The sequence below is a fragment of the Gobio gobio genome, assembly GCF_949357685.1.
Source record: "Gobio gobio genome assembly, chromosome: 16".
Classification (NCBI taxonomy): Eukaryota; Metazoa; Chordata; class Actinopteri; order Cypriniformes; family Gobionidae; genus Gobio; species Gobio gobio.
Genome location: NC_137109.1, coordinates 44121285 through 44134255, shown reverse-complemented (window position 1 = coordinate 44134255; position 12971 = coordinate 44121285). Strand labels below are relative to the sequence as shown.

The 12971-nt window shown below is 37.4% G+C and overlaps 2 protein-coding genes across 2 annotated transcripts; one reads left to right on the top strand and one right to left on the bottom strand.

Annotated features, from left to right (window-relative positions):
- Positions 1-48: 48 nt before the first annotated feature.
- On the top strand, positions 49-4830 carry tstd2 (thiosulfate sulfurtransferase like domain containing 2). The gene is made up of 9 exons (XM_079839537.1): positions 49-649; positions 990-1279; positions 1362-1470; positions 1559-1681; positions 1897-2002; positions 3821-3936; positions 4005-4163; positions 4243-4381; positions 4459-4830. Exons 1-9 carry the CDS (start codon positions 536-538, stop codon positions 4701-4703), a joined length of 1401 nt encoding a protein of 466 aa, XP_079695663.1. The 5' UTR covers positions 49-535; the 3' UTR covers positions 4704-4830.
- On the bottom strand, positions 4806-11944 carry atp6v0e1 (ATPase H+ transporting V0 subunit e1). Its single transcript, XM_079839538.1, has 4 exons — positions 11737-11944; positions 11279-11326; positions 10708-10827; positions 4806-5092 (listed from the first exon to the last, which is right to left on the bottom strand). The coding sequence occupies exons 1-3, from the start codon at positions 11838-11840 to the stop codon at positions 10734-10736; spliced, it is 246 nt and encodes an 81-aa protein (XP_079695664.1). The 5' UTR covers positions 11841-11944; the 3' UTR covers positions 4806-5092; positions 10708-10733.
- Between the last annotated feature and the right edge of the window lie 1027 nt (positions 11945-12971).

Sequence of the window (12971 nt, the reverse complement as noted above, 5' to 3'; positions counted from 1 at the left end):
AAACACGTGTATTGTTGCGACTCCTGATAAGAAGTCCATCGAATCGGTTCCTTCGAGCAGTTCAATTCAAGAAAAATCTAGCGATTCCTTTACGCCATGGCGTTTTCTCTTTTACACTGAACTGACCTGAGCTTAATAATGACACTATTGTCTTCTGTACAGCTGCTTTACAACAGAATTGGTCTTATATTTGTTGAACTTCCTTATTTTCTCTTTATTACTGCAAAGCTGCTTTGAAACGATCTAAAAAGCACTCAAACGAATGATTCATTCACGAATGGACACCGGTAGTTGCGAATCCTTATCCTCACAGACATGAATGCACGTTAAGTTTTCTTGTGTGTTCAGTTTTATTAACCTGTAGTATTTCATTAATCGGTTCAGGGTTAACGAAATCATTTGCACGAAAAGAGGTTGAAAATGCTTTATATGAGACATTTTAGCGTGTTTTGTTTTTAAACATTGAAGGATTGTGAGTGTTAATAGTTGGTTTCCTCTTATATACAATCATTGGACGACAATATTACAATTAATAATGGCAAGTGTGCTTGTTGATTTGGATGTTGAGAGTCTTGCTCCAGAAGTCCATAAAGACGACAAACCTGACTTTTCAGCAACAAGGAAACTGTACTCTTATGTCAAGAAAAGGGTGAGTTAGTGATCTTTTTAAGTCATACTTGTTGATGTTATGATTGCAGTGTTTTAAAGGGATAGTTCACCCAACATTTTAAATTCTGTCATCATGTACTCACCCTCAATTTGTTCCAAACCGGGATGAATTTCTTTCTTCTGCTGAACACAAAATATATTTTGACGTACTATGGAAGTCAATGAGGAATATGGGAATCCCATATTCTTCAAAATGTCTTCTTTTGTGTTCAGCAGAAGAAAGAAATCCATACCTGTTTGGAACAACTTGATGGTGAGTAAATTATGGTTTTTGGGTGAACTATCCCTTTAATAGCAGTACTTTCCTCCATGGTGTTTAGACATTTGCAGCATTTGTGGCTTCCAAGAAAGTTCCTCCAACCTGTGAAAACACCTCACCAGATCTTTGGCACTGTTGTGGACAGTCGTTCATAGAGCCATCATCGGTCCACAAACATGTTGCCAACACCCATGCCAGTGAGATTCACCAGCTGACCACTGAGACACTGGACGTGATGCTTCTGCAGGCTCACAGCGAGGACTCAATGGAAGAGGCCATTAATGATGAATCAACAGATATATCATCCTGGATCCCTGATACAAGCCACGTCCCAGAGGATGGCCTTATCAAGTAGGTGCATTGCATGATCTGATACCTTTTGCTGTGCTTATGTGAAGATTGATGGTTTTCATGGAGTTAATCTGTTCTATAGGGGTCCAGGTGAAGTTCTGCTGTATTACTGCTACTGTCATTTAAATGATCCTCGGGTCATTTGTCAGTGGCAGAAAGAGCTTTGTTCAAAACTTCAACTGACAGGCAAGGTAAATAACCTGGAGTCATTAATAAAATCCGTACAAGACCTTTATTGCAATGTATGTTTCTAATTGAAGGGATTGCGATTGTTCTCAGGTACGAGTGGCTACTGAGGGGATCAATGGGACAGTTGGTGGCACCAAAACCGCCACTAATCTTTACATCAAGGCAATGCGGTCACATCCAACCTTCAAAATAATGCAAGTACAGGATTTCAAGGTAAAGCAAGTGCCTCTGTTAAGAATAACACTGATAAGGTGCTCAATAGAGGCACAAACTGAATCTAAACAATGTCATAACCTGAGATCTGAGCCTTTGTGGCATAATTGTATTTTTTATTTGCATTTCTGTTAATTACTTCAGATTTTAAGTGGGCCGAGATTAGATATTAAGCATCTAAAATCCCCTATGCACATCATTTAATTTTCTGGCAGAAAAGTGAAGGAGGTGCAGAGTGTTTTTCTGATCTGAAGGTTGGTGTTTACAAAGAAATTGTCCCTATGGGTGTAGATCCGGATATCCTTTCCCACCGATTGGCTGGTAAGAGAAACACTTGATACATAGAACAGTTGTTTATTCAATGTGTCTATCTTTAAAATATGATCAAATTTGTAATTCTGTTGTATTTATACTACCATTCATAAGTTTGGACTGGAGATGGTAAGATTTATTTTTATTCTGCAGGAATGCATACAATTGATCAAAAGTGACAGTTAAGATATGTATAATGTTACAAAAAAAATTGTTTAAAAAAAACTGCTTTGAACTCCTATTCATCAAAAAAAAAAAAAATCATAAACAGATTATCAAAGTTTCTACAAAGATATTAAAAAGCACTGCTGTTTTCAGTATTGCTGATAATATGAAATGTTTATCAAGCAACAAATCAGCATATTTAAATGATTTCTGAAGGATCATGTGACACTGGAGTAATGATATTGAAAATGCAGCTTTGACATCTCAGGAATAAATTACATTTTAAAATTCAGATAGTTCAGAAATCATAATGCTATTTCACAATATTACTGTTTTTGCTCTATTTCTAATCAAATAAATGCAGCCTGTGGTGAAAAACCATGAAAAAAATATTACCGACCCCAAACTTTTGAATGGTAGAGTGTATTAAAAGGATAATGCACCCAAAAATGAAAATTAGCCCATGATTTACTCACCCTCAAGTCATCCTAGGTGTATATGACATTCTTCTTTCAGACAAAAAAAATCTGAGTTATATTAAAAAATCCAGGCTAATCCAAGCTTTATAATGGCAGTGATTGTTGCTCTGTTTTTGAGGTCCATAAAAATGCATCTGTCTGTCAAATAACGTGCTCCACACGGCTCTGGGGTGTTAAAGGGATAGTTCACCCAAAAACAAAAACTTTATGTTTTTCTGCTTACCCCCAAGGCATCCAAGATGTAGGTGTCTTTGTTTCTTCAGTAGAACACAAATGAAGATTTTTAACTCCAACCGTTGCTGTGTGCCAGTCGTATAATGCATGTCAATGGGGTCCAATTCTATTAGAGTAAAAAAAACATGCACAGACAACTTCAAATGAAACCCTGCGGCTCGTGGCGACACATTGATGTCTTAAGACACGAAACGATCGGTTTCTGCGAGAAACCAAGCAGTATTTATGCTATTATTTCACCTCATATATCAGACTAATGTCATCCGCTCTCCAGACCGCCATAACTTCCTGTGAATAAGGTCAAAATACCGGCCGGGTCATAGATATATACATAGATGCCTCATTAGTGCCTGCGCGGATCGGTCGAATGAGGAATCTACGTATATATATCTATGACCCGGCCGGTATTTTGACCTTACTCACAGGAAGTTATGGCGGTCTGAAGAGCTGATGACATTCGTCTGATATGAGGTGAAATAATAGCGTAAATACTGTTTGGTTCGGTGAACTATCCCTTTAATAAAGGCCTTCTGAAGCGAATCGATATGTTTGTGTAAGAAAAATAACCATATTTAAAACTTTATAAAGTAAAGGCGATCGGCTGGAACTTTACTTGATAAAGTTTTAAATATGGATATTTTGGATATTTACGCGCCGATTCGCTTCAGAAGGCCTTTATTAACACCCCGGTGCCGCGTGGAGCATGTTACTCGATGGACAGGTGCATTTTTTTTATGGACTTCAAAAACAGAGCAACTATTACTGCTATTATAATGCTTGGATTAGCCTGGACTTTTTTAATATAACTCAAGATTGTATTCGTCTGAAAGAAGAATGTCATACACACCTAGGATGACTTGAGGGTGTGTAAATCATGGGCTAATTTTCATTTTTGGGTGAACTATCCCTTTAATCTCTTGTATTTATGCAAATGCTATACTTCACAAAGGAATACACTTGGAACCAGAGGAATTTCACAAAGAAGTGAAGGCGTTTGTGGAGAATCAGTCGTCAAATAGTGATACAATACTGCTGGACTGCAGAAACTTCTACGAGAGCAAAATTGTAAGTAGTTTAAAGTCAATAATGTCAACTTTATGCAAGTTACAGTTAATAGTTCAGTCTGTTCTCAGGGTCAGTTCAATCAGTGTTTGGCCCCCAACATCCGGAAATTCAGCTACTTCCCAGACTACGTGGATGAGAATTTGGATCTGTTTCGGGACAAAAAGGTTCTGATGTACTGTACAGGGGGCATCCGCTGTGAACGGGGCTCGGCTTATCTCAGATCAAAAGTGAGTCTGAAGGGGGGGGTGACTAAACATGCACATCCCTGCAATGGCATCCTCAGTCATGAGTGTTTTTTTTCTTCAGAAAGTATGCAAGGAGGTGTACCAGCTAAAGGGAGGCATTCATAAATACCTCGAGCAGTTCCCCGACGGCTTCTACCACGGAAAACTCTTTGTGTTTGATGAACGTTATGCCATTGCGTTCAATAAAGACATCATCTCAGGTGTGTACTAGTGCATGCTTTTTTCATAAGCGCTGTTTACTGAGTGACAAACCTAACGTTTACTTCTCTTTCCCCAGAATGCAGATATTGCAGTTGCCCGTGGGATCAATATCAGCTGTGCTCCACAGACTTCTGCTGCCAGCTCGTGCTGTCGTGCACCACCTGCAGAGAGAGCGGGCTGACGGCCTGCTGTCCTGTGTGCCAAGCCAAAGAGCAAAACCACAGTGACGTCTCCTCTGATGGGCTTCCTCATCGAGAAGAGTGCGAATGCACAATGTCACGACCCAGAATCCCCAAAGATACACTGACAAACTCGAGTTGATAATCATCTCAGATGGCCTGTAACTGTGATTTTTAAGAAATCTGATCATGCTTTTTTTTTTTTTATAACTGTTGTACCAATGGACACAATGCAAATCTTCAATAAAATATAAATTATTTGGATTCTTAATTTTATTTGACATACACAATCATACATATATAAATGGGACGGGTTAATTTGTCCAACAACAATCAGGTCATTCAACTCAGGCCAGGTCATTTAATTGCAATTTCCTTGAACATGAGATAAAATAAATAAAAAGAAACACCACAAACAGTCATATGGTAGTCATCGTTTGAGTAAGAGAACAGCATGTAAAGCTTCAATCACAAGGAGTTTTCCTAATGGTGAGATGTTCTCCGTTTTGGCAATGTACAAGCGTCCGGCATCTGCAAACGGTTAAACAGAACATTTAACCTGGCCTAACTCAAAGAAAACAAGTTCATTAAAAGACTGAATTCATAATTTGGCAATAACATCATAATGAGAGATTTATAAGCAATTTTGTGCTGGCCGGTCATTTTTTGATCGGTGTCCTGACATTTCATCCTACCTGTCAAATTGTCCTACCAGGGATCAATATTGCGTCATTTAAAATATATATATATATATATATGTATATATATATATATTTATATTTATATTTAAAAGGGTAGGTATGGATGATAAGAAATAGCCTGGCTCCACCTAGGGCTGGGAATCGATTCCAAAGTGTTGGGAATTGAGAGTCGATTCCAAAGTTTCCTGAGGGGAATCGACTCCTCTTTAAGAGCCCTTTACAGTTCAACAGAGTTTAGCATTATTTTGTCTCTTGCTCACTAATAATGATTGGAAGTCAATTTAATTCTTTCGAAAGGTTCTAAGCCTATAAAAAAACAGTCTTCATGTATTTTACAACACTTCAGCTTGTGATTCTTATCTAGTGGGGGTCATTTTTTAGGATTCTTTACCTAACTGAAGTCTCTGAGATCCTGACACCTTGCACTTCTGGAGACTCCAGGTAGGTTGCAGCTCTGGAAAATGGTGGCGCTGGAGACTAAAGGGTTCCTGATGGTTTCACCCTTAATTCTTCACCTTAATTCTTAATTCTTTTGCAGTTAACAGGTGTCTTTTCTTCACCACCTGTTTTTGTCAGATCCTGCTGACCCAACGAGCATTTCACTGTCCAATGGTCACGCCTTAACTGCAATGTCTAGTATTGCATTAGTATTGCATCCTTCTCATGGGCATTTAATAATTTTTGACTTTTCAGTCTGAGTTAAATCTCTTTTTTGGCTCAATTTATCTGTAAAAGAAAACATGCCTAATAATTCTGCACACCTGAATATAAGGTGATTTTCATTTCCAGCCTTCATGAACAATTATATTTCACTTATACATTATTAAATACTAAATCAATAGTAGTTATTAGGATTACTGTGGTTTGGAATTGGTCAAATGTGCCTGGAAAAAAAATATGATCAGAAAATCAACGTGCCTAATAATTCTGCACTCCCTGTAGAACATAATTCTTCGAACTACTTAGTTTTATGGGGGGAAAAAACAGTTTTAAGGAATGCTACGCTGAAACATTCAAATAAAGCCATAGGCTACGTGAACGCATATCGCTGATTATTAGCCTACCTTTCATTCACTTAGGTTAATGGTGTTTATTGTCATTGTTTCCTTCTGTGATCCTGCATCAACAGTTTGCACCCAAAAACATAATTTTAGCTTAAAGGGTTTAGTTCACCCAAAAATGAAAATTCTGTCATTAATTACTAGGGTTGGGTATCGTTTGGGTTTTTTTCGATTCCGGTGCCAAACCGATACTTTTAAAAAAAAGGCCACAAAACGAGGTGGATGACTTTAAACGGCTATTTATTTTTTTATTTAAATTGAACCATTTATTAAAAGTTTAATGTATACTTAGATGTATGAATATAAATAAATACAAAACACAATTTACTTATTTACAAATTATTATTGACTTATTTACAAATTCACAGTAAAACCTAAGCCACCTAACCCAACTACAACAGGCCTAATATAACTCTAAACAGTTACAGTAATAACAGCAGTAGACTGTATTCTTGGTATGCTACAAACCAGCTTCGAGCTTCAGCTTTATTTTGAAATATGATCATATTCTCTGGCTAAATATTTTAGAACGCATCGCCTTAATGTTTCCATGCCGACGCGTCATGTTTCTCACATGACACACAGCAGCCGCAATAGCGCTGACAGCTCAGCTGTATCGGGTTTATTTCGTTTTTTCTTTTTATTCAAAATATTCACAAACTTCTTAACTGTGTCACGAACTATCTGATGTTCAAATGTATGAGCGAATGTGTGTTAGTTGATCTATAAAGCGCAATGGGCGGCGCCATGTTAGTTTGCGCCTCAGAATCGGATCTGTCAGATTTACAACACTTGAGTTCATTCTCGTCTCACAAAATACATGAAAGTAAGTGACCAGTGAACTGGAAGAAGAATACCTATAAACTATATAGGTACTATTTAATGTGCATGTATCTGATGTGAATAAAACCCGTAACGTTAGTCAAATTATAACCGTCTGAAAGGATTGTCATTGCCGCTTCCATAGACAGTGTGTTTTTTGCTAGTAGCTTATGAGCATTTAAATGTCTGAAACCTGAAATAAACATGATGTGGTTGAAAACACTGAATAGTTGTCATGAGTTGTGATGTGACCAGCGCTGAGCGTCTGTCTCTGGCTCGGTGCCAGCCAAAGCGCAAAAGCACGTTTGAATTTTGGCACCGAAATGAGGAACCGAAATCTGCGTTCTGATTTGGTCCGGTACATACCGGTTATATAAGTACCAGTGCCATATTGGCACCAGGTTTCGGTACCCAACCCTATTAATTACTTACCCTCATGTCCAGGGGCGTAAATCACGGGGGGGACGGGGGGGACAGGACCCCCCCAATCTGAGGACTGTCCCCCCCTAAAAACCATGCTGAGTATTGTAAATAATATAATGATATATACTTAAAATACATGTGTAAGTAGTAAAACAATACAAAAGCAAACAGGACAAAAAAATGCGTTTAAGTTTAGAAAAATGTTGAGTTCCCCCCTCCCCCCTTGCCCCACAGTGGTTTGATCCACTGCGCACCTCAACTAACTTAACGTTACCAGAGACGGGCTCTGACGTTACCCATAGAACGTAAAAAAAACTACAACACAAGTTTGTGGAGACAACAAGCCCTTCAGACAGCAGTTATGAAACTCCAGTAAGCTGTCAATACTATTTTATTCACTTTAAACATCAGATGAACTCTTTCGGACTCTTTTCTCTTTAATACAGATTAAACACTGTTAACATCACTTGCCCACCGCGGCACCGCCCAGGGCCACCGTCGTTTTCATTTTTATAGTAATACAATAATTTTGTTTAGTTAGAGAACAGACACAACAGTTAAAAACTGAATGTGTCTGCTCAATACAGCACGAGCCGAACGAGAGTCAGATTTCATTAATCACCAGAGCAAACAGCTGACAGACAAGATGATCGCGGAACATTTGGTTTCAAAGCGACATGTAAAAGTGCCTATTTAAGGGAGTGTGTCATTGTACTGTTTTCTTGCTGTGTTTTTCATTAAGAATAATACGCTAATGAACCCATAATTCAAGCAACCCGAACCCGCCCTCGAATTGGCGCTAATTCTAAATCTAAAGTATATGCGGACGGTCGCTCCGCCAGATCTGTGTTGGGCTTGCTGCAGTTGAATATCTAAAGATCTGAATAGTATAAAATACTATGTGTAAGATACGAGATAATTTAATAATTATAATATGACTGCGTGGGGAACCTTACTCATATTTAAACAACTATCGCTTTGTGTTGTTGGTCAGATAAAATGACAGAGAAAAGAAAAACGGACATTAGATCATTTTTCAGTGCACCAAAACGCCAAATAAGCACAAAATGTTTTTTTGTTTTTTTTAAATATTATTATATATTTTTTTTGTGGTACACATATCCTTACAAGTACGATTTTGGCTGTATTATTTGTGTCCCCTTCAAAAATTGCTCTTGAGAAATTTCATGTTTATCGTCCCCCCCAACTGTTAGATTAAATTTACGCCCCTGGTCGACACCTGTGAGACCTCCGTTCATCTTCAGAACACAAATTAAGATATTTTATCCGATGGCTCAGAAAGGCCTCCATTGGCACAATGCACTTTACACTCTCAAGACCCTTAAAAGGTACTAAAGACGTCATTTCAAAGTCCATCTCACTACAGTGGTTCTACAATAACTTTATGAAGCGACGAGAATAGTTTTTGTGCGCAAAAAAAACTAAACGACTTGTAAAGTGATGACCAATTTCAAAACAATCCATCATGAAGCTTCGAAGCGTTATGAATCAGTGAGTCGATTCAGCAGTTTGGATTGCTAAAGTCACGTGATTTCAGCAGTTTGGCGGTTTGACACGCGATCAGAATCATGATTCGACTCACTGATTCATAACGCTTCGAAGCTTCATTATGCCTTGTTTTGAAATCGGTCATCACTTTACAAGTCGTTATTTAGGTTTTTTTGCGCACAAAAACTACTCTCGTCGATTCATAAAATTATTGTAGAACCACTGTAGTGAGATGGACTTTATAACGACATCTTTAGTACCTTTTATGGGTCTTGAGAGTGTAAAGTGCATTGTGCCAATGGAGGCCTTTCTGAGCCATCGGATTTAAACTAAAATATCTTAATTTGTGTTCCGAAGATGAACGGAGGTCTTACGGGTGTCGAACGACATGTGGGTAAGTAATTAATGACAGAATTTTCATTTTTGGGTGAACTAACCCTTTAAATCGTGAAATGGTTATGTTGTTCACAACGGTAGGTTTTGAGCGCTGCTTGGTCTACAATAACAGATGGAGATGTGAGCGTCTTATTTTCATTTGAAATAAAATGCTGTTTTTTTTCTTTCTATAATCCAATGATAATTTTGAAAGAGAATGCACCTAGAGCACAGATTAATGGCCGAGAGTCTACTGTAGCTATAGTAATGAACGCAACTTCCTTGCGCATCTGATTGACAAAAACTGCGCAGTCTTATATCATTGTTTTTGCTAATATTGTGGTTATTTTGCCTTGCCCAAGTAAACTTTGTCATTTATCTTAACTGTGCACATGCATTTTAGACATGTCATGCAGTTTTAAACATGCAATAAAAGCACATCCTTGAATAATGTGCCATCCTGTTCATTTATTAAATCGCATTTACCATGCATTTCAGGAGCATCCATAATTACTATGTTATTGAAATGTATCTTCATTTTACAAATAAAGTTTCAGACAAGGATACTTTCTACATCCTTATAACCTGCGTTCACTCCGGTACTAGGTTCCCCCGTCAATATTGTTTAAAAAAACAAGCATCGAAAACTATGTACTTCCTCTCAATTTTCATTTTCCTTCAGTACTCCGTCTGGGATTGCGGTATATTCTCTGGTTTTCTCCGGTCAAATCTTAACCGGTCCAATCAGCGAACAGAGGGAGTGGCTGAGAACGATGACGTTGATGTTGTGCGCTAGTTTGAGATGACATACGTTACGACCAAACGTTAGCGATTGGTTATGGCAGATCCAATAGTTTTAAACTTCAACAGCGTACCCGCCTTCAAGGAAGTAAACGCTTGTCAATGGAGAGTGGCCAGACTCTCTGTACAAATGAAATGTACGAGAGTCTGGTAGAACCAGGCTAGATAATAAAGCCTCTAACCACATGAATATGATTTCCGCTGTTGAATTGTGCCTGTTTTAATGGTAGGTAGCAAAATCTGACAAGGTAGGAAAAATCGACAGAACACCGGGAACATCACAAGTGTAACAAGATGGGGGAAGTTGTTATGTCCAGTGTGAGCAAAGTCAGTAAGTTTTAGTCTAACAGGAAAAGAAAATCCTCTCCGTGTCAAAATGACTGGAACTCAAAGTGAGGGTACAATAGTTTACAAAATGAAAGATGTTAGTGCACTTTCAGAATGATCTGCTAACCTGCTTTGTAAAAGAACCATTGGACTCTACGCCCAATGATAGTAGAGGTACCAGATGGTATCATTGCTCAGTACCGGTCCAAACAACGGATTCAGCTGTGATAGAATAGCAATCAGCCAGCTGAAATCAAACCAACAGTACAAAGTGAACAATATGGCAGTCAATACTGCCAACAGAGACTGAATTTAGGAACAAATGTGGCAGCAAAAAAAGTATTCTGCACTGCCTACTAGTGGCTGTTAGAGAACAAACACTATCATATTTCTTCAAAATAATAAATAATTCACATCAAACATGGACAGTGCAGACAGTTTATCAGCTTATTTAACACATCATACAATACTATTTACATTTATTTATAAGTTTGCTATTAAACTGGATGAAACAGCACATTGGCCTGGGTGTGTTGCATTTCTTTTCTAATCAATACTGGAGTTGCCCAAAGGCTGTGTTTGACTTTCAAATTAAACAGAACAGAATCTCTCTATTACCACTTTAAACAGCAGCTATACATCTTCTCAAGTCTCTCTAGACATGGATAACAGAGATCATTTTAAGGCAATGTACTTACAAAAGGTAGCAACAGACTGCAGTTAGTACCAGCATCGTCACAATGACTCTAAAGGGCAAAAACAGAGATATTTAACACTTATTAAAAATACTGTGAATAAATATAAATGTGTAAAATAGGTTCCTCGTCACTTGGCATGGTCACGTGATCCAGTCATACATATCCGAATGTTAAAACTAACATATTTCTCAACATATTTGATTTTGATTTGTACTAAAGACATGATTATAATTGAATGTATTTCCAATTGTCATGCAAGTCAAACCACAAACTTTATTTTATTCTGACGGTCACTGGTTTTCGTAAAGTAAACTGTATCGTTTACAAACATTTTATTTTTTAATTTTTTTGAGTTTGCCAGGCTTTTTACATTTCAAATACATCGCTAAACAGACAGAAGTTAATATAGATGATGTATTACAGAAAACTTTCGTGTAGGAAATGCTAATGTTGCTCACCCTCGATTCGGTCCTTTGGGAATAAACCAGGGAATAACTCCACCAATAAGACCCCAAAACACTGTCATAACTGACACTGATATCGCAAACGATGAAGCCGCCATTGTATTTCTCTGTAGATCGAGGTTTATTGACTTATTTTCTATAAAACAAACTTCGTAGACGCCACAGCGCTCGCGCACTCCGCTGCTGTGTGGACGGCGATGGTCATGTGACTCCTCGGGCCTGAAGAGAACAGACATATGACTGATGTCTCACCTCTTCCTCATTACTCAGATCACACCAAATAAGCTTCATACTAACTACAGATGTTTCGGTGATACATTATGTGCGTTCTGTAGGGTATGTGCTTAGCATATATTTAATATACTCTAGTCACACGAAACCTTTAACCGGTATGAATTATTTAAAATGTTATCCGCTGCCTTTTTGCATTGTTAAAAAGCAATTATTTTTATATTTTATAGCAATTATAAACTATGTGAAACACAGTTATTATACTTAACCAAAACTTAAAATAAATAAAATAAATAAACTTCTTTAACTGATATAAAAATATAAAACTTTCAGCTAGTTGTTAATGCAACATTTCTCAGTAAAAATTACAAAGTTTTACTTTATGTACTAAACATTTACACTTTAAACACTTTTCCTTTAGCAGATGCTTTTATCCAAAGCGACTTACAACTGAGGAAAACAGGAAGCAATCCATCATGAAGAGGCGAAAAAAAAATCACAACAAATGCCTGAAATACTAAGTTTTGGACATTACCTAGAGTAGTACAAGCTAGAATATAGAGGGAATAGCGCATATATATATATATATATAAAATTAAGATGGTCAAGTGCTCATGGAAGAGATGAGTTTTCTAAGTACTAAAAATTAACTTTAAATCTAAATGGTTAAAACTTTAGCCATTCGCAATTATTGGACAAAATACTGATCTCCACCCAAATATTTACTATAAAAATTATACATCCAAGGAAATTCAATGCCTGGAAATAAACATTTAAAAAAATTCCCATATATTTCCAAGTTTTAAAAAGCCATGGGAACCCCATTTAATACATTATACAGCTTTTTGCTTGCCATGACAAAAAGACTGACAAAACCCATTTAAACAACCCGGTTAAACAAGTGGCCAAATAGGAAGTGTAAGTAGTTCCCTGTGTCTTGCCTATCTGTGAAGCAGTTAAAAAAAAATTCCCCCATTTTTGTTTAGAAACCAGCTATT